This window comes from Heptranchias perlo, chromosome 34 (genome assembly GCF_035084215.1).
Source record: "Heptranchias perlo isolate sHepPer1 chromosome 34, sHepPer1.hap1, whole genome shotgun sequence".
NCBI lineage: Eukaryota > Metazoa > Chordata > Chondrichthyes > Hexanchiformes > Hexanchidae > Heptranchias > Heptranchias perlo.
The window spans coordinates 13,780,519-13,807,889 of record NC_090358.1 but is presented as its reverse complement, the minus strand read 5'-3'; the positions used below and the strand labels follow the sequence as shown (position 1 = coordinate 13,807,889).

Here is a 27,371-nt window from a genome sequence, read left to right as displayed (position 1 = left end):
AAAGTGCAACTGACCATCCTGATGTGGAGATCTCCCAGGGACACGCCAGATAGATGTTTGGTGTAAAAGATCGCGCGAACCATGAACGCTCAGCTGACGATGGAGAATCTCGGCGATTTGCATGGGGTGACCCATGATCCGGTGCAGCCGGGCGACCTGATGAGCAGCCTCAGTCCCCACAGCCGCTCGAACGCCCATCGGAACCTGCCGGTCCACGCTCGCTCCATGGTGTCCAGCATGGCTTCGATCCTGGACGGCCCCGGCGACTACCACCGGCCCCCGGATCATGCACTGGCCGCCCCCCTGCACCCGACCATGACCATGGCTTGCGAGACCCCGCCGGGGATGAGCATGAGCAGCACCTACACCACCTTGACCCCGCTGCAGCCTCTGCCTCCCATCTCCACCGTCTCGGACAAGTTTCCTCATCATCACCATCACCACCACCATCACCACCAGCGGTTACCGGGCAATGTGAGCGGCAGCTTCACGCTGATGAGAGACGACAGGGGCTTGTCTTCAATGAACAATCTGTACAGCCACTACCACAAGGATATGACCGGAATGGGTCAGAGCCTGTCACCTCTGTCCGGATCCTCTCTGGTCAATGGTTTGGGCACGATCCACAACTCCCAGCAGGGTCTGCCACCTTACGGGCACGTTGGACCCATGCCCAGTGACAAGATGCTGACCCCGAACGGTTTCGATGGCCACCCGGGCATGCTGACCCGGGGGGATCAGCACCTGAGCCGCGGGCTGACCCCTCCCTCAGTGGGCATGGTGCCCATCAACGGGCTCCACCATCACCCCCACGCCCACCCGCACGCACAGGGCCACGGGCAGGTCCTGGGCTCCGCTCGGGGCGAGCAGCAGCCCCCTTCTTCCAACGGATCGCAGGCCAGCAGCGGCGGCGGCTCGGGGCAGCTGGAGGAGATCAACACCAAAGAAATAGCTCAGCGGATCACCACCGAGCTCAAGCGGTACAGCATCCCACAAGCCATCTTCGCGCAGCGGGTGCTGTGCCGCTCGCAGGGGACGCTGTCCGACCTGCTGAGGAACCCCAAACCCTGGAGTAAGCTGAAGTCCGGCCGGGAGACTTTCAGGCGCATGTGGAAGTGGCTGCAAGAGCCTGAGTTCCAACGAATGTCGGCTCTGAGGTTGGCAGGTAAGAACAGAGCTTTCCAGTTGAATGAGACTTGTGTTTGGTGCTATTGTCACACAATGGCCGTGTCAGTAAATAGATTCACAGAGGCGACAATGGTTAAAAAAAGAGAACAAGACAGAAAACCCCATTCTAGTAAAAGGTTGTTTAGAACTGGGCTCTTTTAAGTCTAGTTCCAACCTTGATGTACCAGGATCCTAACCCATAATCGAACACAGCCCTCAATCCCAAACTTGTCTGATCAGTTCTGTTACAATAGTAAACGTTTTATTGTCACAGCTGTAGCGGCGGTATAGCCCTGCCTTTCTCTACTTGCAGTCCCCTTGCACCTGTGCCTTGTGTCCAATTGTTCGAGGGAAACAATGCAGCTCTGGGTTGCTGATCTAAGTGCACTGCTGCGGATACGTCTACAGTGGAATGGGAACTAATCTCACAAAATGTCACTTCAGTTTTGTGACTCGGTTACAGTCAGAATCTAGACAAGACTAGAATCCAAACGCATATGGCGATCGACCGCTCCCCCTTACAGTAGCGTTGTAAAGTTACATCGGCAACACAACCTTTCCAGGATAGATTGGAATCCAAATGGGTTTTTTTAAAGCTCATGAAATTAAACGATTAACCATTGTTTCACATACTCGTTTGACTCTAGTTTATACGAAGCCATGTACAGTATTAATTGGTGTCATTCCGAGCCCTACAGTTTTATTTGTAGCGTTAGATTTGTAGCCAGTGATTTACGAAAAAGGCGTTTCGTTACTTTTAGTAACTTTTGGATTGTGTTGAGCCGAGTGTGGGAAGCCTGTTCTCTCGGTGTGGCCCTGCGTGAGGCTTTGTTAATTAACTGATAGGTCTCCATTAATTTTTCCCAAGAGAACGAAAGACAGTCAATCTGAGCCAGAGTCAGGGGCAGTGATCCGTTTCACACAAGGCTCTGACGTGTACTTGTGGGCATTTTTAATTCAGACTTCAAGTGCACAAAGGAAGGCTGTTTTTTTTATTTGCTCGACGTATGTGTCATTTTTTTTTATAAAGAAGCACGGTTATATTTAATGAGAAATCAATTAATATGCCTAATCTCTCCAGAACCCAGCTGTAAAACATCATGGAACTTTGTCTTGGTTTTAAAACGAATCACAGCCAAACTGTTTAACATTTATTTCAAAATGGATCAAAGTGTTACACCAAAGGTTGTGGTTTCATCTGAAAATTTACTTTCTTTAGAAAATAGTATACTAACCTTGTCATAATTCAATGATTTGCTGAAAAATATTGAACAATGATCAGAAAGTTGCTTTTATACAAAAAAATGTCCACGGAAAACACCGTTTGTATATTCAGTCATTTAAAACTTAGACAACTTACTCAAGGTAGCAAAGGACAAATTTAAACCATATATACATATATATTAAAACTGACCTATTTTCAGCTCTTCATGTCCTATAATTAAAATCCAAATTCAATCGCTGTAAGAGCATGCGTACGGTTGAGTAAATAGCTCGCCAAGAAATCTCCATCGAACGATTGATAACACTCGCATTGTTCGATTTTTAGACGCTGCCTTGAGTGTATTTTTACGACAATTTTGTCGACCTCAGTCTACATTTATTTGCATGGATCGATACTGGAAACAACCACTTGAATTAGAATATGTTGTAGAGTCTTATGGGTGTTATCTGAAGGTAAACGCTGCCAAGGCGGGCTGGCTGATGTTAGAGCAGGTCACGTCTACATTTCAATAGAAAATACCAACACACTGATTTGGATTGCTAATCACCTCTTTAACCACAGAGCCTTTCTGTTTACCTCATTAATATGCATTTATTTCGGTTCACCGTGGCCTTCAAAGGAGATTGCTATGTTAGTTGCAATATTTCAGACATTACAGTTCTTTTTGTGTGTCCATTAAGTAATAAATGTTTACGTTTAGTCGTTATATTTATAGCTGCTAAACACAACAATCTGATGGAAAGCTATCCAATCGTGTCCTAACCTGTGATATATTATTTAGTCAATTCATTTATTATTTATTCTTTTACACCGAAAAACACAGGTCCTCTTTTAAATAGAAAATGCAAGAAACTACTTGTCTGAATATGTGATGTTTGTGTATTCTGTAGAGCAGTGTTTCTACCGAAATAATTTTAACAAATTAGATACCAAAATGTGTCATCCCGATAAACAATTCCCATAAAATACCAAACAGAAACAATTAATTGCATGTCAGATATTAGAGCGTTCATTAACTTTTATGTTTTCTTGCTATGTTTTGGTCTTTGGCGGAATTAACGCACCGAATCTTTAAAGCTTGCTGTGTGGGAGTGATTATTTAACAGCTGTTAATCGGGGATGGATCCTTTTTAATTCCAGCCTGTACCTGAACAGCAGCCGGTTTCGGCGCTTTGTATAAGGGGTTTTTTAAACGTCCTTCTGTGAAGAGGCTGAAACAATTTCATGGGCTAAGTGAAATGTGTTATTCATACGGCTCTCTCCTTGCTTTGTCCAGCCAGCCTCCTGTGTTTGCCTCTTCCAGCGGCTCCCTTGGGGATTTCTAGTACCGTGATTACATTGAACCTCCCGCAAACAGTCTAAAAATTGGTAGTTACATGTAAGGAATATTGAGGTCTTGACACTTCCTGTACTGTCTTGAAATGTAAGCAGAGGACAGTAATTGCAAGTCTGACCTCTCCAGACTCCATTTTGTTCCTTCTTCGTCATCTTTCAAACCTAGATTTACCCCATTTTTAAGGCTTTGAAAAATCTAAGTGTACGACTTTTAAAAATTATAATATATTTTATTTGGTTTCTTAGATTTAAAAAGGTGGCTGACAGGTTGTATTAGTACTTGGCTTTAAATTTAGACAGACGAACTATATGACAAATCTTGAACTGATGTAATTAATAATTTTCAAATAACAATTTTCAAACAATGGAAGATGATATTGGTTATAATGAAAAAAACACTACTCTAAATAAACAGCCTTTTTGGGACAGCAAAACAACTTAAATGGGCCATTCAGCGAAGAATTGACACATGTTGGCTCTGGTTGTTGGCAGACACTGGGACAGGAAAGTACTAAACTCCCCAATATGCAACACACTCTGGTCAAAAAATGTATTTTCTCACAGTGTCAAAGTGTCGCTTATTAACTATCACTGCTTCATAATATGCTTGGTAATTCGGATATAGACATATTGAAATCTCTTCAGAACTTCATTGCCATAAAAATATAAAATTAACTCATTAGTTTTGTGGTGAAGTATTTGCAACATTTATTTTATCAAGAATATAAAACAAAAGATGCTGGGTAGACGTTATGAATTCACTTTGGTTTCAAAGGCCAAATTGTTGTTCGAAATTGTTGGAAAAATCCTGGATTGTATAATTAGACAAGTGACAGCTCAGCTAATTATTTGCAAATGAGTTAATTCGATTCAAATGAATATCGGTTAACAACGCCTACTGGTTGTGACGGGCGTAGGCGAACCAGGCATTTAAACTTTTATTTCCATTTAGTGTTGCGCCCTGATATAATTCGGAAAGCCGGGATCTGCAGATTGTGGAATGTACATAAAACAGATATACAGGAATCTGCCGAGGCCAGGTTAGATACCAACCACTCTACCTAAATTTTATCAGCAGGCCTAAGTATGTAAATAGCCCTTTCAATCGGTATTTTGTGAATATATTAACATGTCAGTTCTCCAGTTTCGACCCATTTAAAAGTGACAGGCGCAAACAAATGCGTTTGAGGGATTAAGGGGTTACATATTCGTTGGGACTGAATTTGTAAATATTTCTTATTTACGAAAAGAGACAAACATTGCTCTAAGTGATTACACTAATTGTCGGTATTCGCCATTTCTTATTACTGTATTGCCATTAAAGTTGTTAATTCCAAACAGTGATTTGGAAACGCAAAAATAAGTGAAAGTACAATCGTGACTAGCATAAATTTCAGCTGCAATCAATCTAACCACATTTTTGTTGTGATATTTAGAAGGTTCTTGCAGTTCCTAAAACGCTAAGCCTATATAGATCAAAACTGTTTGCTCCAAGGCTGTAAAAACAATGTTTAAAGTATCATTTAGTGAATGTTTCTCTACTTTACACAGGTACTGCAAACCAGCAAGTGTACATCAATAGTGTAACAAATTCATTATTTGTATTTACTTCTGGGGTCCAATCAGACATAGTAAAACATAGGTGACAGAAGAGAAGGGTACTAAGTGTAGTTTCTATTGTTAAATATAAGTTGTGAAACAGACCTGTTACAACATTGTTAATAATTTCCTTTATGTATTTTGTGTTGCGTTGCCTAGAAACCTGAAATGTTTAATTATTCCAGCTGTCTCCTCTAACAAGGCCTTGATATGTTTCAAGAATTATAGGATATACTTTTCAGAAAGGTCTCTTGTGATTAATTACTTTAATTAAAATTCTGACCCAGAAATTCACCTGTCTCCAAGTGTACAGATGTGCATTTCTATGGGGGTTTTTTGCGTAAACCTCTCCAGCAACTCCCTAAGAGTAATGATGGGCTTCTTTGCGTCGTTGAAACGACCACATTTGCTTTTGGGATTCTCATAAACTTAGAATTTTAGGTAAATTTGAAAAAAAAATGGTTCCCACTGTTTGCAACGTTCCACACTATTTACTCATTTGCTTTGAAACGATAAGAGAAGCGATACGCGTTCTCGAATATTTTAGGCTAAATAGTTGGACTCTGGGAAAGTTCTACACCTGTGACATTTCCTGATTTTGCTTGTCAGTGTCCTTGTAACCTCATTGATTTATAACTGCCTAATACCCAACCACGTTTGTTTTCTGTTAATGTTTGTCTAAACTGAAGGCATTTACAAGCATTTAAACGATGTTACTGATGTCCTGGCAGGTAATGCAATCTCATCTTTAAAGACATTAACAATTTTTAAATACAGCATAGTTTTCAAAATATTTAACTTCCAATCTTGTGCTAAGAATACCAGAATATACTTATTCAATTTACAATATTAGATGAAGTTAGTTTTTGTATAATGAATACTATATATGCAGACTTTCAGCAATTGTTTGCGGGGTACAATAATTTTTACAACCAAAACACACTGTCAAACCACTGATTTTAGAATAGAATTACAAGCTGCTGTTGGTTCATTCTATCACCATTTGTGCAACAGTCTCGTTTCGATTAGGTTTCAGTAAATAATTAAACGGACTATTGATAGCCTTTTTGCACTTACGAAGATGACGACGATTGTAATTAATAGGTAAATGATGAAGTTTAAAGTGTTATCTGCCTATATCTAATTTGAGTGAAGTGATTGATTTAGGTCAAATGACGTGGAAGCAATTAAAGGGAGGTAAAGGAGGACGCCCTGTGGCTGCAGCGAAATTGGCACAGCTTGCACTTAAAGCTTTTCAGCAGGAGCTTCCTAAAAAAAAATTCTACAATATTTATTTCAGACACTTTTCCACTTCGTGTTGATTGTTGTGGTCAAAGATACTCACTGGAAATGTTCATAACAAATACGTTGATCAGATTATTTTCAAATTAGAAAACAAATCTTGTAGTACTTCAGATGTGATCCCCCCCTTCGCTGCCACATAGGGAGTGAAGAGCTTACTGTGATAATATTTTGTTCGGATTTTCAGCGTAATATAATGTAATTAAACGGACTTGTTTACTTGACAAAAACGACCTGTGTTGTCAATTCTAATATTAAAGTATTCGAATGGCAAATAACAAAAACATTCTATTTATCCAATCTTATTAGTGTTTCCTAATAGAGCAAATTACTAATATAAATGAGCGATGATTTTTCATAGTTCTGTTCTATCATTCCTCTTTCGCAGTGAAAACTAGCAGCATGGTAGACTCAATATGACTTGTCTCCATGTTTCGTACGTAGCTGAAACTAATTCAAATAATAAAAGACCAAATGAGTTACTATTCAGTGTTTTCAAGTCACCGTCGACATGATCCAAAGGACCAGTGCGCCGCCTACTGGTTTAAATCTAAGTCTGTAGCTTCAGTCCCCTACGTCATGAACTGACTAAGTATTTATGGATATAAACTCCTACGTTTACAACATTGAGCAGTGAGGTGAAGCACACGTAATTTAGTGCAACGGGTAAACACTGGACGTTGGCTACAGGCTGCAATCTCGTAGAATTGGGCGCCGCTGTGTTTTCATGAATTCCTCAATCATTTAATAACGATTTTGTCCGAGTTGCAGTCAGCAGAGATAAAATGCAACTTTTATAAAGATTTCAACCAACTCTATTTTGAAAACAGACAATATGCTGGAATCAGAGATTAATTAGGTTATTATTTTAACTATAATGGACATCGCACTCCCACTGAGTGTTTAATTTTACAATCTAAGATTGATTTAGAAAGGAGTGAAATGGAACCAGAGGCGCAAATGCTGTTTACACTCGGGTCCCGGTGCTGCATCGCTGGTCAAGTGTGTGGAGATGATATTCAGCACCACGGACAGCTCAGCCCGCAGAGTCATTCTTTCTCCGTTTGGTTACCCAAAATATTTTTTTAAAAGTTCACTTTCTTTTAAAAGTAACGACCTTAAGTTAAGTAATGTTGATCGATATTCCCCTCTTCCCCTTAGTTATTTCCATGATAAATGACATTTGGCAGCTTTATCTTTATCTTGGACTGCAGGTTAGGTGCCTCTCCGTGTGGAATGAGTCTGTCACCTCCTGAGATGAGACTGTTGACCTCTGTTGAAGCAGCTTTCATTGGACAGCCACAGCTCAATTTTGCATGTAGTCATTGACAACTGAAAGCTTTTTATTAAGTAGTGTGCATTTTAAAAAATATATCTGAAACGAAAAGTAGTTTCTTTTTGATTGTAATGGTTACAAGCAAGACACAAAGGTTGAATTCTAAGTAAAATTTCATCAATGTGAAAAGACCTTCATTGTGTCATTGAGCGAACTGCGTCCTGTGCGATTTGAAAGTTTGAAATATTTGGTTTTGATATATTGTATTTGTAAAACGGATTTAAGATAAAGATATGTTGGTACAAGGCTGTTTAATCTATCGACAGAAACGATAAAACATCATTTCACTTCGGTCATTATTTGGTTATGCACGTTTTAAGACGTCAATCTAAATTTATAGTTAATAACCGCATTTATCAAGTCAATCTGGAATTTGTCTTTAATATGCAGTTCATTTTCAAAGTAGTCATTAGATTTTAATTACAGCAATAGATTTTAATTCAATTAGAACTGCGCCAGCTATCTCATATACCTGTGCTCTCCAATACAACTGCATTTTGCTATTATTAAGAATCTAACAGAAACATGAATTTCTTGTCTTTATCGGCAACGACGCTCTTTCCAATAGGTTTCTTTTCCCTAATAAAAAAAATATTCAATTTTTTAAAAAATTCTGGTGTCAGTTTATTTTTCCACACATAAAAGCTGTCAGATTGGGAGACAAAATGATTCCAAGTGCAGGGTATCCAAAACCTGGTACACTTATTCAAGAGAATTAGGCGAATTCCTGGATAAGAAGAGAACTGAAGATGTGGACTTGGACCTCGAGTCAGGTGGTATTAGAAAAGGCAACTCAGAACACAAGTCGAAAGTTTAGATTAACTATAGATAGAAAGAGCTGGATGGCCCAAATGGCCTTTCCATAATCCTAATCTTTGCTTCTCGTTTCAAGCAGTAGCGTGTCTGTTACTGCAACATCCTTGTTTATAAATTACTTCGTCCTGTGCTGGAAGTACTTTGATCTTGCCACCTGTATAAATGTATACATATATTTAAATTTTGCTCCAGAAATCTGTTTTACTGACGACTCCCGTTTAGTCAATACCCCCACTCACATACAACTGGTTACATTTAAATTGTTGTCAGCAATCGACCCGAAATTGACAAATAGCTCCTTGTGGAAGAAATCCCGAATCGTTAAATGACTAATTGGGATCTTATTTGAAAACTAAGAAAGGTTGGTCTGAATAATGCAACTCGATATTGTTTAGATCATTACATCTGTTCCTTACTATGAAACTGTCTGATATTTTCTTCGGCGTTGTAAGTGGCCCATCGATTAATTTTACGTCTTTGCTTTACAGCGTGCAAGAGAAAAGAGCAGGAGCACGGTAAAGAGAGGGGCGCTACGCCCAAAAAGCCTCGGTTGGTCTTCACAGACGTTCAGCGCAGAACTCTACACGCAATATTCAAAGAAAACAAGCGTCCGTCCAAAGAATTGCAAATAACCATTTCCCAGCAGTTAGGGTTGGAGCTGAGCACCGTCAGCAATTTCTTTATGAACGCTCGCCGGAGGAGTTTGGATAAGTGGCAGGATGACGGCAGCTCCAACTCAGTCAACTCATCTTCCTCATCAAGCACTTGTACCAAAGCATGAAGGAGACCCCCGGACTAAACCTCGGTGGAATAGCTTTAAAATAAATGACCAGGACCTCCAGATAGCAGGTTTAATTATTGAACTCAAAGACAATATAATATTTATATGTCCAACGAAACCAAAGACTTAATTGACCTGCATTAGGACTTCGTTCTACAACACTTTATTATGACTTTTGCAAAAAAAAAAATTAAGAAAGAAGCCGCTGGTCGTACACCTTCACCACTCAGCATCGTTCAACGTGTGTGGCTGTAAGTCGTTGGGAGCATCGTCATGTTGTCCTGAAAAGAACATTATTTCAAACATTGACCCATTTCACTTCTACGGAAATACCACGAAGGTGTATGTTGTAAAAGTACAGTGTACGTGCCAGTGGCCAGAGACTTTGCAAGGGGCTGGTCTGCAGGTTGTGCTCAGGCACGACCGTACAATTGTGGAGTCGTCTGTGTTCATTTGGAATGTGATTGGATTCTAGCTCTTTGCTGTTTGAACCCGAAAGCTCCAATTTTGGGCACAGTGTTCAACGCTCTGAGAGCTGTTCTGTCACCTCACACTAGTATATCCTCTTTGTTCCTTTGGCGGACGAAATGAAACAAGTACATAAAAGCTAATGGCCAAAAAAAATCTTTAACACTACCCAACCCAGTATAGTAGAACAACATTATGTTGGATAACAAAGAGCAGGATAAATGACAGCGAGATTTCGCAAGAAGCACAAATATCAATTTTATTGGGAATTTTATTCAACTACATGAAATCCACCACTTGGTATTATTTTCCATTCGAATGTATTTTGCACACTAAATTAATGATACGAAGAACTTTTGCTTTATGTGTAAAAGAAATTTGCCAGTAATATTAAGATCCGTTAGGAATCATTATATCCCTGTTCCTTGCTATCCGAATCGCTGCACAGACAAGGAAGCGTGTTTAGGGGTAGTGCGGTTTTTCGAATGGGCTACGCATTGTCAAACACTCTAATGGAAATGAATACTCAATTGATTGTTACAACAACTCAATTATTAATACCAGAAGTCTTTTCCTGGTACGTCTACCAGGTGTATTCTAGGCTGTATTTGAAGGCAACAGTAATATCAAATTCGCCTAAATTTGACACAAGAATTCCATTTAGAAGCGAAAGATCTTATTTTGTGAATCGTCCCATTTGGGAACAAAATAACAAGACACAAATGACCGTGACTGTTACTTATTTTACAGTACTTATTTGTTATGCTTTAGGGCAAAGTTCTTTAACTCCCTTAATACTGTCCAATGTATATTCCAAGACCCCCTGGCCTATAAAATGATAATCGTAGCATAACTCTTAAACTGTACTTACCCCAATGTGTCAGGGAAAATAATCATTTATTGAGTTCGTAAAAATATATTGGCCTAGAAGCTTTGAATCTTGAAAAATGAACTTTTTAAAAATAAAAGTAACTCCTTCTATTTTACATTTATAAAGAAAACCAGTATGCAGAAGTATGTAAATTGTTGGTCAAGATAACAAGTAGCTTGGAAAGTTTAAACTCATGCCCCTTATTAGACCCCCACCCTCCCAATCAACCCCGCCAATATCATCGATAAAGCACTGGTCTCCACGGATCTGGGAGTGAATAGTGTATAACTCTGGGAAGTCAGTACAATATAGGTATTGTTGTTTCTACGTTACCATTTACCAAATGCTGACAGTAAAACTATCAAATAGTTTTTATGCACCAATTAAAAGGGAGGCACTTTACTGCTCAAATACTGTTAACACTAAACGTTGTTATATGATTCAGGTTAGTTTTCCACAGTGAAACAGAACAGAGATCAAACTCTGTCGAATACATGTCTGGGATACTGAGCACGATATGTTTCAGGTTTTAGTCAAGATGTATATTATCCTTGACACGATGCAACTTTGCAGTCACCCAGTTGCAGTTACATATTACCCTTTGTGCTTTAAAAAACTCAAGTATAGTCTCTGCTAAAAAACCAAAGATAACTTTTTATTCAGGAACATTGCACTTGTGTTAGAAGTCGGCGAGCTACAGTGGCAAACCAGCCCATTTTGTACCTTGATCAATTGTGTTAGCTTCTACTTTCCGGATACCCTTCGTATTATACACCTATGCCATCAGATGAAGTGGGTCATGGTGTAAACAAGGTACTTAGCTTGGGCAACAACTTCATGAGGCGTAGGACATGATACACGAATAATACAATGTTTAGTATAGACGGGAAAGACGTTATTGGTTAAACATCTGTACATACAAAGCAGGTTTGCCCAGAGACTGATAGCTCAATCTCAGGTCTAGAAGACGACGGACCGACGAAGTTTAATTTGCCTTAACACGCCCGCCGCTGTTGTTAATGTTGTTCTATTCTTCCATGACCCTTTCATTGGTATGACATTTTTTAGAGCTTGTCAAAGTAAATGGCACATGTCTTGCATAAATGACAAGGATTGACTATATTCAACAATTGTGACGGTGAGCGTTTCAAGTTAAAGGACCCCATCAAAATAACTTCTTTACCTCAAGTCTAACTTAATATGCAAGCGAAACCCCAAAGTATATGCTCATCTTCAATGTTCTTTTGTTTCTCAACGTCAATTTAAAAACTGGACTGTCTTACTGAGTAACTGTCATATGGGGATCATACAATGTAGATAAATAAAACCAAAAAAAATGGATAAAATGATATAACGAAGTGATAGTCAGAACGTGGGGGCACAGAAATTGGTCCCTAAGTCCTGGGAAAATAAGAGTAATTGGTGCATTTAAACTGTTGAAGGAATTAGTCTTTCTCTGAAATTTCTGAAAATCGGCGATCAGAAATGTGAAATATATTTAGGGTTTCAAATTTAGTTTGAGTTGGAGTTATTCCTGTGGTTATTATCTGTCCGCTCAATCCCCTCACCCCCATTCCCGGAAAATTAAGATGGATGTTTCTACCAGTTGTTGTTTTCATATTTTCGCACTCTTCCCTTGAGTGAATTTTACCACTGCTAAATTCCCGTTATAAATTTGAAGAGTATTTTATAATCCTCCTTCTCCTACCGTTCGCCCCATTCCCTTCTATGACGACCAAAGAAAACTGCCTAGCGTTTTAACGGAAAAAGTCCCCCAGAACAAGGAGAATGTACTAGTGATTTTTCAAAGGTGGCATTTAGCCAAGTGCGTTCATACGCAGGAGGCCATTGCGATGGATAATAATCCGGATTTTAACAATATTCTGGCCTTGTGTTTCTTGTGATGTGGTTAGCTTTACGATACATTTGGTAATCATTTACTAGTATTAAGACAAAGAAGCAAAGGTAAAATAGCTGCTTCCACGTGTAAAAATGTGTAAAGATCTACTATTTATAGTGTGAACCAAAGACGCTACCTCACTCGATTTCCATTCGTGATTTTAATCACATTGATGATACCAAAGAATACCAAAGATTTTTTCTTGCACGGCCTTCGTGAGTGGGCTACTCGGCGTTCTTTCCTTAAACCCTCAACTGTCACTCAGTGTGAAGTTTTCTTCATAAAAGCTATAGGCAAACATATTGCAAAATTTGTAAAATCATAGGACGAGTGCCTTGCTTGAACCAAAGTGTTAAACCGCTGTTGACCTCTTCTCACCTTACTCTTGAATACCTCAGCCTCTAGAAAGGCCACTATTTAAAACAAAAATGGATTAACTCTTCACCGTGGTGCTTTGCAGTGCAACCATGCAATGAAACTTTCTTTGATACCAAAGGATATTTCCACTTTTTGCTGACAACCAAAGCTCTTTTTTGCGTCCTAGAGTATTCACACAACGCAGGCCGTGCATTCTTTACCAATTCCTCAAGATACCTCATAGTAATAAATCTTTAGGGTTATGTTGTATAGAGAGTCTATGTGATAAGGCAGAACTTAATAGTTTGATAATTGTTAACGTTACTTCAAAGCTTTATAATTATTTATTTTGTAGATTTGGCAGAACTCTGATGCGCTCGAGGAAGATGTATTTTGAAGATAAGGGGGATGTGTAGGGTTGGTTGCAGTGGTTGTGGGAGGAAACCTGATTTTTCTTTGAAATTAAACTGGGCTTTTGTGTTACATTAAAAGTAGTCTTATTACAGGGTAAGCCATTCTCTGCTAAGATACGTGTCAGTATTTCTTGCAAAAATGTTCGTGTGCTGTGATTTATTTTAATTCAGTTTGTAAAGATTTTTTTTGATTCTTGCATTAATTTATGTATCTGTATTTGTTAAAAAATGGTGTATATAGTAGGTCTCTAAAGCAACCAAAGCTTTCTGATACAATCTGCAGGTAAAGAGTTCTGTTCTCATGTTCAGAGAAAGCTGGTGGAGAAAAAAATGCTGTATGACTGCAGAGCCTATCATCTTCCGAGATGTTTTAGCAGGCACTTCGTGTGTTCCAAACACTGCCAGATCCCACCAAATTAAAATGCCAAAAAAAAATTCAAGGTTCAAGATATCACTTCGTCACTTAGAAGGCTCGTAAGCTATGTTTAAAGTTTTTTTTAATGTATACAAAGGTAAGGTCATTTCGCGAGAAAGACCGCACATCCAAAGAATTTTAAATTTGTTTAAAGTTTTAAAGCACTGGGGTTTGTGAAGTATAACCATTAAGTTTTAATTTGTCATTCGCACGGGCTTAGAAAGTAGAGGGCGTAGAACTTTACCGGCAAACTAACTTGATACTGGAAACTCTCTCCACATTATGCTCATACTAGTGTTCGAGGGGAGTATCTTTGATTTAGGTACTTCAGGTGGGACTACATACTCGGAAACTTCCTGGGTTTCCTGAAGTGTAAATGTCTGTGGGGCGAGCATCATTGGAACAGTGGCCACCCCGTCGAAGTTATAAAAACAAAAGGTAATATCCGACCTTTGAGGCAATTTTTTTAAAGTTCAGTTCTTGACACCATGGTTTATATATCTTTAATAAATATGTATTTGACGCACTTACCAGCAATTTTTAATGTGTATTTGTACATCTTTCTTACTAACTACTTCTCTCCCAGCAGTCCTTATTTCCTGGAAGCAGACTCGTTTAACTAGTAATAATATAGTGAGGTTTGACGGTAGGGTCAGAGGTCATTCAGCTGTGCCCCACTGATTAATCGAGATTATTTAACCACACTAATATCAGAGGTACGTTGGGCTACTTTGTTTATAATCTCTTTAATTTTAAGTTTTTTTTGATGCTTATACCAACCAAGGTGGTTGGATGTTACCTTTTATTTGTCCACAAACTGAATTTTCCAAGGCATTACTTTACACCAATAATGAACTCGAAGATGTGCGTGGTTGGAGATTTTAATATATCCACTTCCAACTGTGCAATATACAGCGCAATATTAAACTGCACTAATAAAATAAGCTGTAAAATATTGCTAAACACATTGTTGGAATTAAATAAACAATGGGATGTAACCAAGATGTTATAACAAGAGTTTAATGATCAAATATTAAGGCAACTGATGGATTTGCGCTAGAAATTCATCAATGGTAATAACATATTGCGATCAATATTATAACATATACCACCAACACGAAACACAAGTGTTGGTGCATTTAAGACTGGATTTAGACAGTGTCTTTCCTCTCTTGTCCAAGGAATTCAACTGTGCATCTTATCATCAATAAAGCACACTTTCAGGTTTATTGTTGCTTAATTCGAGAAAGGTTAGTTGCACAGCATTTTTGCACTTCCGCTTTCAAGTTAGATTGCCTTGGAGTTATTAATACCTAAAAGAGAGCGCCTAAGACAATCAACAGGTGAAGGGTGCATAGATAATAGTATCTCTTCCAAGAGCCAGAGGGAGTTCTTCCATAGCAATGAAATCAGAAAAGCTTTAAAAAAAGGTTTTGATAAAAGACAACTTGCTGACATTTTGCAAATTAGAAAGCTGTAGTAGTTTATGCGTTTGCATCTGCATTTCCAAATAAGTGATTATTGTATATGATTACAGTTTATTGCTGATATTTTGTCAATCTTTCTCTTAGTCAAGCGCTTCTTATGTATTTTTGTGTGTAGCTGCGAGTGTAATGCAATAGGCATTATTCTGGTTTGTTTCTAGGTATCTTTCCTGTACTGCGTTAAGATTTTTTATTTTAGTTTTTAAGCTTTGCTAATGTTCTCACTATACGCCGTGCAATATCATCTGCTGTGTTTGCTAAGCAAAAAAGCAAGTGATGATGTCATCATGCTTTTTCAGTGTTAAAATGTTTCAGCGTTTATGTAGTCACAAAATGTAGTAAATAAAATGTTGGATTTTCCAGCACTTTAAATGTAGATGGTCTTGTGTCTTTTCTGTGTCTTCATATAACTGGTTATTACCAAAAGCTGTGGCTTAGTGGTAGCACTCTCGCCTTTGAGTCAGAAGGTTGACACTCCAGTGCAGTACTGAGAGGGTGCTGCACTGTCGGAGGTATGGTCTTTCAGATGAGGCCCCGTCTGCTCTCTCAGGTGGACTTAAAAGATCTCATGGAACTATTTTGAAGAAGGGCAGGGGAGTTCTCCCCGGTGTCCTCACCAATATTTATTCCCCAATCAACGTTATAAAAACAGATTATCTGGTCATTATCACATTGCTGTTTGTGGGACCTTGCTGTGTGCACATTGGCTGCCGCATTTCCTACATTACAACAGTGACTATGCTTCAAAAGTACTTCATTAGCTGTAAAGTGCTTTGGAAAAGGTGCTATATAAATGCAAGTTCTTTTATTCTAACCACCTACATTATACCTTTACTCAATCCTACCATGACTTGAAATTATGCTTATTGTACCCATGCTTAACGCTTCGTGTACAATTCCTTTGCTATTTTAAGGGAGGCATTGATTCATTCATTATAATTGAGTTAATCCTTCTATTAAAGTAGCTAATTAATGCACATCTTGTGCCATGTGAGAACTCCAGGATGCTTCCTTTGTCCTGGACAACCACAGGAGCAGGAAGTGTCATCAGCTGGAAGCGCTCGAGCTCAGGGTTTCGGAGCTTGAACGGCAGCTGGCAACACTGCAGTGCATCTGCGAGGTTGAGAGCTACACGGATAGCACGTTTCAGGAGGTGGTCACCCTACAGCTTAAGAGAGTGCAGGCAGAGAGGGACTGGGTGACCACCGGACAGACAAAGAGGACCAGGCAGGTAGTGCAGGAGTCCCTTGAGTGCATCTTGCTCTCTAACCAGTCTTCAGTTCTGAATACTGGTGAGGGAGAGGGTTCCTCTGCGGAGTACAGCCAGAGCCAAGACCATAGCACCATGGGTGGCTCAGCTGTACAGGGAGGGAGGAGAAAGGTCAAAAGAGCAATAGTGATAGGGGATTCAATAGTTAGGGGAGCAGACAGGCGTTTCTGCGGCAGCAGACGTGAGTCCAGGGCAGTATGTTGCTTCCCTGGTGCCAGGGTCAAGGATGCCACTGAGTGGCTGCAGAACATTCTGGAGGGGGAGAGTGAACAGCCAGAGGTCATGGTCCATATTGTTACCAACAACATAGGTAGAAAGAGGGTTGAGAACCTGGAGGAAGATTTTAAGGAGTTAGGTAAAAGAGTAAGAAGTAAGACCTCAAAGGTAGTAATCTCTGGATTACTTCCAGTGCCAAGCACTAGTGAGTACAGAAATAGGAGGATAGAGCAGATGAATGCATGGCCGGAGAGATATGCAGGAGGGAGGGCTTTAGATTCCTGGGACCAGTTCTGGAGGAGGTGGGACCTGTACAAGCTGGACGGGTTGCACCTCAACAGGGCCGGGACCAATATCTTTGTGTGGAGGTTTGCTAGTGCTGTTGGGGAGGGTTTAAACTAGTTTGGCAGGGGGATGGGAACCTGAGTGTAGATTCAGATGGGACAGAATCAGAACTGGAGATAGAAGGCATAAAATTAGTAAGTGACTTAGGAAGGCAGAGGAAACAAAGGTTGGAAAATAAACAGCAAGAGAGTTTGGCAATGCTTAAAGTTATATAACTCAATGCAAGGAGTATAGTGAATAAGGCAGATGAGCTGAGGGCACAGATAGACACGTGGCAGTATGATATCTTCGCTATTACAGAGGGGCAGGAATGGCAGCTCAGCATTCCTAATTACAGGGTTTTCAGATGAGATAAAGAATGGGATAAAAAAGGAAGGGGGGCTGGCAATTTTAGTTAAAAAAACAATTACAGCTGTGAGGAGGGATGATATGTTAGAAGAATCATCAAATGAGGCCATATGGGTTGAGCTAAGGAACAAAAAAGGGGCAGTCACACTACTGGGACTGTTCTATAGACCCCCAAACAGTCAGAGGGAGATAGAAGAGCAAATATGTAGGCAAATCTCTGAGAAGTGCAAAAACAGTAAGGCAGTAATCGTAGGGGATTTCAACTACCCTAATATTAACTGGGACGCAAACAGTGTGAAGGATATAGAGGGCGCAAAATTCTTAAATTGCATTCAGGAGAACTTTTTTTAGCCAGTACGTAGCAAGCCCAACAAGAGAGGGGACAGTTCTGGATTTATTTTTAGGAAATGAGGCTGGGCAGGTGGGAGGAGTATCAGTGGGAGAGCATTTTGGTGGTAGTGATAATAATTCAGTTAGTTTTAGCATAGTTATGGAAAAGGACAAAGATAAAACAGGAATTAAAGTTCTCAATTAGGGAAAGGCCAACTTTACTAAGCGGAGAAGTGATTTAGCAAAAGTGGACTGAAAACAGTTACTTGAAGGTAAATCAATGTCAAGAGCAGTGGGAGGCATTCAAGGGGAAGATTCAGGGGGTGCAGAATAAACATGTTCCCACAAAGAAAAAGGGAGCGGCTGTCAAATCTAGAGCCCCCTGGAAGTCAAGGAGAATACAGGGTAAGATAAGGCAGAAAAGGAAAGCTGAAGTCAGACACCGAGAACTCAATACTACTGAAAGTCTAGAGGAGTCTAAAAAGTGTAGGGGTGAAATTAAAAAGGAAATTAGGAAAGCAAAGAGATGGATGAAAAGATATTGGCTAGTAAAATCAAGGAAAACCCAAAGATGCTTATAAATTAAGAGCAAGAGGATAACTAAGGAAAGAGTAGAGCCTATTAAAGACCAAAAAGGTAACCTAGTGTGGAAGCTGAAGATGTTGGTGTGGTTCTTAATGAATACTTTGCGTCTGTCTTCACAAACGAGAGGGACGATACAGACATTGTAGTTAAGGAGGAGGAGTGTAAAATATTGGATGGGATAAACTTAGTGAGAGAGGAAGTATTAAGGGGATTAGCATTTTTGAAAGTAGATAAATCACCAGGGCCGGATGAAATGTATCCCAGGCTGTTAAAAGAAGCAAGAGAGGAAATAGCGGAGGCTCTGGCCATCATTTTCCAATCCTCACTGGATACAGGCGTGGTGCCGAAGAATTGGAGGACTGCTAACGTTGTACCATTGTTTAAAAGGGGAGCGAGGGATAGACCAAATAATTACAGGCCAGTCAGCCTAACCTCGGTGGTGGGCAAATTATTGGAATCAATTTTGAGGGACAGGATAAACCATCACTTAGAAAGGCACAGTAATCAAGGACAGTCAGCATGGATTTGTTATGGGAACTGACTAACTTGATTGAATTTTTTGTGGAGGTAACAAGGAGGGTCGATGAGGGTAATGCATTTGATGTAATCTACATGGATTTTAGCAAGGCTTTTGACAAGGTCCCACATGGCAGAATGGTCAAAAAAGTACAAGCCCAGGGGATCCAAGGGAATGTGGCAAGTTGGATCCAAAATTGGCTCAGTGGCAGGAAGCAAAGGGCAATGGTCGATGGGTGTTTTTGTGACTGGAAGGCTGTTTCGAGTGGGGTTCCGCAGGGCTCAGTACTCGGTCCCTTGCTTTTTGTAATATACATTAATGATTTGGACTTAAATGTAGGGGGCATGATTAAGAAATTTGCAGATGATACAAAAATTGGCCGTGTGGTTGATAGTGAGGAGGAAAGCTGTACACTACAGGAAGATATGAATGGACTGGTCAGATGGGCATAAAAGTGGCAAATGGAATTCAATCCGGAGAAGTGTGAGGTAATGCATTTGGGGAGGGCAAACAAGGGAAGGGGTACACAATAAATGGGAGGATACTGAAAGGTGTAGAGGAAGTGAAGGACCTTGGAGTGCATGTCCACAGATCCCTGAAGGTAGCAGGGATAAGGTGGTTAAGAAGGCATACGGGATACTTTCCTTTATTAGCCAAAGCATAGAATATAAGAGCAGGGAGGTTATGCTGGAACTGTATAAAACATTGGTTCGGCCACAGCTTGAGTAATGTGTACAGTTCTGGTCACCACATTATAGGAAGGATGTAATTGCACTAGAGAGGGTACAGAGGAGATTTACAAGGATGTTGCCAGGACTGGAGAATTTTAGCTACGAGGAAAGATTGGATAGGCTGGGGTTGTTCTGTTTGGCACAGAGGAGGCTGAGGGGTGATTTAATTGAGGTGTACAAAATTATGAAGGGCCTAGATAGAGTGGATAGGAAGGACTTATTTCCCTTTGCAGAGAGGTCAATAACCAGGGGGCATAGATTTAAAGTGATTGATAGAAGGATCAGAGGGTAGCTGAGGAAAAAATTTTTACCCTGGGGGTGGTAGGGGGTCTAGAATTCACTGCCTGAAAGGGTGGTAGAGGCAGAAACCCTCAACTCATTTAAAAAGTACCTGGATGTGCACCTGAAGTACCGTGACCGACAAGGCTACGGACCAAGTGCTGGAAAGTGGGATTAGGCTGGGTGGCTCATTTTCGGCCGGCGCGGATGCAATGGGCCGAATGGCCTCCTTCTGTGCCGTAAATTTTCTGTGAATCTATGAGTCGATGAAACAATTTCACACAAACGCATTCATGTTGGGGCTTAATATGGTACATCATATTTCAAGGCCCTAGTTTCCTTTGGAAAACAGAATAATTTGAGAATGTTGTTAATTGATCAGCATTCTGCGACATTTAATTAAAGATAGAGATTATGTTCCATCAAAGATTTTGGTTATAACATAATCATAAAATCATATAAAGTTCAGCACAGAAGGAGGCTGTTAGGCCCAGCGTGCCTATACCAATTTTAGCTCCACACCAAAGCAATCTACTTTACCTGCTTTTTCTCCATACCCTTTAATATTTTGCCTCTTCAAGTGTTTATCTAATTCCTTCTTAAATGCCATGATTGAAAACTGCAAAGGACACCTGTAGTAATACAATCCATATTCTAATGACCCTTTGTGCAAAAAAAATCTTCTAATCTCCCTTAATGCTGTTACCATTAATCCTAAAGTTGTGCCCCAAAGATTATTTAAGGTATTATATGACATGGTATCTTTTCAAATCAGTGAAAATATACTCAGCTAAGAACGGCGACAGCAAAAGGTTACATTGAATTGGGAATCCAGGAATTACATTTCAACCTGTTGCATTAAAAAAAAAGCTATTCTGAGTAACATACCGGGTGAAATGAGGTGGGTTTTTTTATTCGTCAATGGAATGCGGGCGTCGCTGGGAAGGCCAGCATTTATTGCCCATCCCTTATTGCCCTCGAGAAGGTGGTGATGAGCCACCTTCTTGAACCGCTGCAGTCCGTGTGGTGAAGGTTCTCCCACAGTGCTGTTAGGTAGGGAGTTCCAGGATTTTGACCCAGCGACGATGAAGGAACGGCAATATATTTCCAAGTCAGGATGGTGCGTGACTTGGAGGGGAACGTTCAGGTGGTGTTGTTCCCATGTGCCTGCTGCCCTTGTCCTCCTAGTTGGTAGAGGTCATGGGTTTGGGAGGTGCTGTCGATGAAGCCTTGGCGAGTTGCTGCAGTGCACCCTGTGGATGGTACACACTGCAGCCACTGTGCGCCAGTGGTGGAGGGAGTGAATGTATAGGGTGGTGGATGGAGTGCCAATCAAGCAGGCTGCTTTGTCCTGGATGGTGTCGAGCTTCTTGAGTGTTGTTGGAGCTGCAATCATCCAGGCAAGTGGAGAGTATTCCATCAGACTCCTGACTTGTGCCTTGTAGATGGTGGAAAGGCTTTGGGGAGTCAGGAGGTAAGTCACTCGCCGCAGAATACTCAGCCTCTGACTTGCTCTTGTAGCCACAGTATTTATGTGGCTGATCCAGTTAAGTTTCTGGTCAATGGTGACCCCCAGGATGTTGATGGTGGGGGTTTCGGCGATGGTAATGCCGTTGAATGTCAAGGGGAGGTGGTTAGATTCTCTCTTGTTGGAGATGGTCATTGCCTGGCACTTGTCTTGCGCGAATGTTACTTGCATGGTGTGTGATATTAGTTGTCCGCAGTTAAAATAAATGGGTAAATGCCACTGTTAAATAGTGTAAAAAAGGAATTTCATAAAAATGCATTCAATTGCTAATATCACAAAATTCTGATCCAGTTATGACATTGGTATGATAGCAGTATTAGTTTTGAAGTGGTGCCAGCCAACAGCACTGAGTTATACTGCCTGCCCATGCTGGCCTCAAAACACAGAGATCAGAAACCAGAGCTCTCCCTGAGGGCCTGCAACTATGTTGAAAGTTTTAAAATTGGGAACTAGTCCCATCAGTTTCTTTTCTATGATTATTAGAAACTTCAGGGAATCCTCTGAACTGCCTTTAAAGCTAACGTTTCAAATTTTAGTTTTGTTCCAATCGTGTCAAATCACTTACTCCAGGTGATCCCACATTGCAAGACAATACAGAATCAATAGGAGCTTGGCATATTTATCCTGCGTTTATACTGCTCATGTGGTGATGCCATGAAAAAGTCACGTTACACCAATGCAAGAGAAGTCGTGTCATTCTACCCTTGAACAGTTGACAGGTAGCACAGTCAACTATTGGTTGCACTGCCACTGACCTAAAACCACCACTCAAATCCATAGATGTTCTTATTTACTTCTTGGACGTTGGGTTATAAGGGCCAACAATACAATGCTTGAAACTGCATTCATTAACACAAAAGAGGGGAAAGGAAACTTTAGGCTCTAATATATAGGGTATGGTAGCATAGTGGTTATGTTACTAGACTAGTAATCCAGAGTCATGAATTCAAATCCTGCTATAGCAGCTGGGGAATTTAAATTCAATTAATTAAATAAAATCTGGAACTAATATCAGTAATGGTGGCCATGAAACTACCAGATTGTCATAAAAAACCCATCTGGTTCACTAATGCCCTTTAGGAAAGGAAACCTACTGTCCTTACCTGGTTTGGCCTATATGTGACTCCAGACCTACAGCAATGTGGTTGATTCTTAATTACTCTCTGAAATGGCCTAGCAAGAGCAACAGGCACATGGGAACAACACCACCTGCACATTCCCCTCCAAGTCACACACCATCCTGACTTGGAAATATATTGCCATTCCTTCATCGTCACTGGGTCAAAATCCTAGAATTCCCTTCCTAATAGCACTGTGGGAGAACCTTCACCCCATGGACTGCAGTGGTTCAAGAAGGCAGATCACCACCACCTTCTCAAGGGCAATTAGGGATGGGCAATAAATGCCAGCCTTGCCAGCGACGCCCACATCCCATGAACAATTGTTTTTCTCTCTTGTGTCATATAGTTCTCTTCTGTTTTTCCCTTAATTTATCATCGCACTCTTTTTACTCTGTCATGTTTATACCTCTTTTCATTCTGTATTTGCTCCATGTGATGAATTCTGGAAGCTAGTTTAAATTAATTTCATCAGCAGATAATCAAGAAAATTCTGGAGCTGCTTGCAGGTACTTAGCAGGTATGGAAACGGTTGTTGATGTATTCTCCATGATGCTCAAGTTTCCACAAAACAGCACCGTAATTTTGCCATGCATAAACAGTGTTGTATGCTGATGTTCCTTTATATATGTGTATATTTAAGTGGAATTTTGTGTTGTATAAGGTGAGGGAAGTCTGGAGAGTGGGATTTTTCTCACTTTAGCACCCAGTGTTGATATCAAACAATCCCGGGTCAGATGTGGTACCAGGCAGACAAAGAGTAAAGTTTCCTCTACTCTGCCTCCAAAATGCACCTTAATCCAACCACAGAAAACTTTCCCCTATTACACAAATGTGTACTTTCTGCTACCTACACTAGCTATCCTGTGGTTTCTCTGAGTGAGATTGCTGGTGCCAATTGGTCCCAAATTATGAACAGTTTTATGTTGTGTGCTTCTGGCCACTCAGAACTGGGTCGAGAATACCCAAGAATATTTCATGTCGTGCCCTTTCAGCTGGCACAAAGAGATTTTCTTCCTATCAGTCAAGGGTGGGTTTGGACTAAGTATCCACAGAGTGAAAGGATAGTGTTTGAAACTGTTGCACCAACAGCCCTAACTTGATTAAATATTTTAAAATAATCCCAGAGGATTTTCAACTTTTAATATCAAAATGTCTTGATAACATTTTGTTCAAAAATGGAGTTTTTCAAATATACCTTTACTGATCTTACATATATTGGTGTGATTACATTTTAAAAGTGTTCCCTTTTTCTGTGGGACTTTCATCAAAGGAAAGATGTCTGACAACAAATGATACACTTCTTGATATTTTCAAATATAGTATGTTTGTACAAAACCTCGACATTGTGAAACTTCAATTGTTTAACTTATATAAGACCAGATATGCTGTTTAGAATAAAAACAGGAAGTGCTGGAAACACTCAGCATGTTCGGTAGCATCTGTAAAGAAAGGAAGGTCGGGATAATGTTTCAGGTCGATGACCCTTTATCAGAACTGGTTCGGGCATCGACCTGAAAGGTTAACCCTACCTTCCTTTCTTCACAGATGCTGCCAAACCTGCTGAGTGTTTCAAAGAACAACAACTTTCATTTATATATCATCTTATATATATAATGTAGTAAAATGTCCCAAGGCGCTTCACAGGTGCGATTTTCAAACAAAATTTGACACCGAGCCACATAAGGAGATATTAGGACAGGTGACCAAAAGCTTGGTCAAAGAGGTTGGTTTTAAGGGGTGTCTTAAAGGAGGAGAGAAAGTTAGAGAGGCAGAGAGGTTTAGGGAGGGAATTTCAAAGCTTTGGGCCTGACAGCTGAAGATACAGCCGGATGGTGGAGCGATTAAAATCAGGGATGCGCAAGAGGCAAGAATTGGAGGAGCACAGAGATCTTGGAGGGTTGTAGGGCTAGAAGATGTTACACAGATAGGGAGGGGCGAGGCCATGGAGGGATTTGAAAATAAGGATGAGAATTGTTAAATCGAGGCAATCCCGGACCGGGAGCCAATGTAGGTCAGCGAGCACAGGGTTGATGGGTGAACGGGACTTGGCGCGAGTTAGGATACGGGCAGCAGAGTTTTGGATTAGCTCAAGTTTATGGAGGATGGAAGGTGGAAGGCTAGAGGTAACAATGGCATGGATGAGGGTTTCAGTAGCAGATGAGCTGAGGCAGGGGTGGAGCACTTTCTGTTTTTTATTTCAGATTTCCAGCATCTGTAGTATTTTACCTTTTGTTTTATGGTTGTTAGAATACCAAGAAACTTTTACTCAGTTGCTGGAAATGGGTGAAATGTCTTCTTTTCAAGCAGATTGATGCGAAGGTTTGCCTTATCTGATCACTTATAATTCTATTTGTAATTCTGGCTCAAGAATTATTAGATACAAACTATCAAAACTGTTCTCTACAGAAGAAGAAATATTTACTATAAATGTATCACAGATACAAAAAATGGTGTGATAGACAGGAATAAGTCAGGTACACATAATAAATTAATCTTTCATTTCCAATTGAATCCAACCTAGTACAGTAGGTTACATTATTGTACTCACAGACAAAAATCATTAATAATAACTCTTAAGATGCATTTTGTGGCCTCATGTAGTATTTAACTATTGTCCACAGCTGTGGGGTTTACAACTGTCTCTGCTACACTCAGTTCTAAAAGAGTCATGTCAAAATTATACAAATTAGCTCTAAAACTACTATTTACATCCTCAAATTAAGAAATGGAAAATGGTTTCACATTTTTAAGGCATTCTTTCTGTATGTTTTTGATGTAAGTAGATAATTGTTGTGATCTGTTGCCTACTGATATTATTTACTAAAGACTACTGCCTACTGATCAATTAGAAAGCATTATTGAAACCATTTGTTTCACATGTGAAAGCACTTCAGGTAATTGTGTTTATAATTTCAGTTCAACTGTTTAATAACTTTCAGCACTCCTTTTAACACCAAAGTAATAGAGGGGGGGAGAGTTTCGAATGTTATAGAAGCTGTTTGAGACCTAATAAGTTCTCAGGATAAGAAGACCAGGTCTGTGAGTTTGTAATGAATATTTCCTGGCCATTTAACTGATATGATCTGGTTAAAGCATAGGAAATGGCTGCAGACAAATGGTTTAAGATATATTTCTGTTATTGCTATGTTTAGAAGAAAAAGAAAGCATTATGAAACTTGTTTTGTATTTTAGGGTTTATTCACATTTGAGTCATAGCATTAGTGTGAAGTGGTTTTACTTCATAATGATGATGCAGTTATAGTGTAAATGCTGATTGAATTCAGAGTTAGACCTCAATCTGACACCAGAACAAAGCAGGGCCAGTTACACCATCACTTCCACATTGATGCAAAGTGGCTTAGGATAAACATTAACACAAAATCAGTAATATAATTCAGACATCAAGTCAATAATCTGACTGAGAAATATACTAAATGTAAATATTGTGACACTATTGCCTCAGTTGAGTTTGGCTGTATTTTGCTGCAAAGCCAAGTTTTAAAAGTTCTCAGGTTATCTAGTGGATCTGCTTGGACTTTCTTTCCTCCTTTTGCTCCTGATGGCATTGACTCCTTGCCTGCATATGGTTCCCAAGGGACGATTATATCTCTGGCATCTCGCTCAACTGACCAGTCGTCAAGTGAATCTAGACTGTGAGTATCAGCAGCTATTTAAGTGTGGGGGGAACATCGAGGTCAAGCTCAATCCTGTCCTCATAAATGTGTCTATGCGGATGGCCAATTTTCCCCTCTAATCCAAGCTGCTGAAGCTCACTTAGACTGACCTTCCCCCTCAACTACAGTCTGACTGGCTAATTTGGCACAGACTGGGGATTAAACTAGTTATGTGTGGCTCTACTACTCACTGCCCTAACCAGTGTTAGCAAAGAGCTGACATGCCCATCACCTCCTAATAAAATGCAACTGGCATTTAGAAGCCTGTGAAGGTACATACAATATGTATGAGCAGAGCTCCATTGCTACTGACCAGTAAGCTACACAGGAACCTGAACACTGCAATATATGAATACCTGACTGAGACCCTGGGGGCTCGATTTTAGGGACGGGTTTCCTGCAGGTTTCCAGCGGGGGGGGCCCCGAAAATCCCGATATGAGGTCATGTGACCGGATCGCGACGCGATCCCGACCACTTCCGAGTTCCCCGATGACGTGCGGGGCTGCGTGCGTGGCCCCCGCTGGTGGGAATCCCGCAGGCAATTAAAGCCAGCGGGGTTCCACTTGAGAGTACTTACCTTGCTTGTTGAGGTCAGTTAATGAGCTGAATCAGCTGTCAAAAGAGGAAGTGTGGGATTTCACCTGCATCGCAGCGTGTTTCCCACACTGGGGGAAACAGTCTCTCTCCAACCAGGCGTGTTGCAGCCAGCAGCCTGTGGCAGGTGCCAAGGTGCACCCCACGGGGGAGAGCCCTCACCCACGCAGGAGGCCACCGCGTCACATAGGGCAACCCCTGCCCCCCCGCCAAGCCAGAGGACAGACCGACACGAAACCGCAGCCCCAGTCCGAGGAACCACCCACCTACCCTGCACAACCCCTCAGACCAACACCTGCCAGATGGGTGGTGCGTGGACACCCTCGGAGGACGAACAGCATGACCAGCCCCAGCAGCCTCGCA

The 27,371-nt window shown here is 40.6% G+C and overlaps 1 protein-coding gene across 1 annotated transcript; it reads left to right on the top strand.

Moving 5' to 3' along the window:
* On the top strand, positions 1-9,670 carry onecut1 (one cut homeobox 1). The gene is made up of 2 exons (XM_067971162.1): positions 1-1,165; positions 9,269-9,670. Exons 1-2 carry the CDS (start codon positions 82-84, stop codon positions 9,559-9,561), a joined length of 1,377 nt encoding a protein of 458 aa, XP_067827263.1. The 5' UTR covers positions 1-81; the 3' UTR covers positions 9,562-9,670.
* The last annotated feature ends 17,701 nt before the right edge of the window (positions 9,671-27,371 follow it).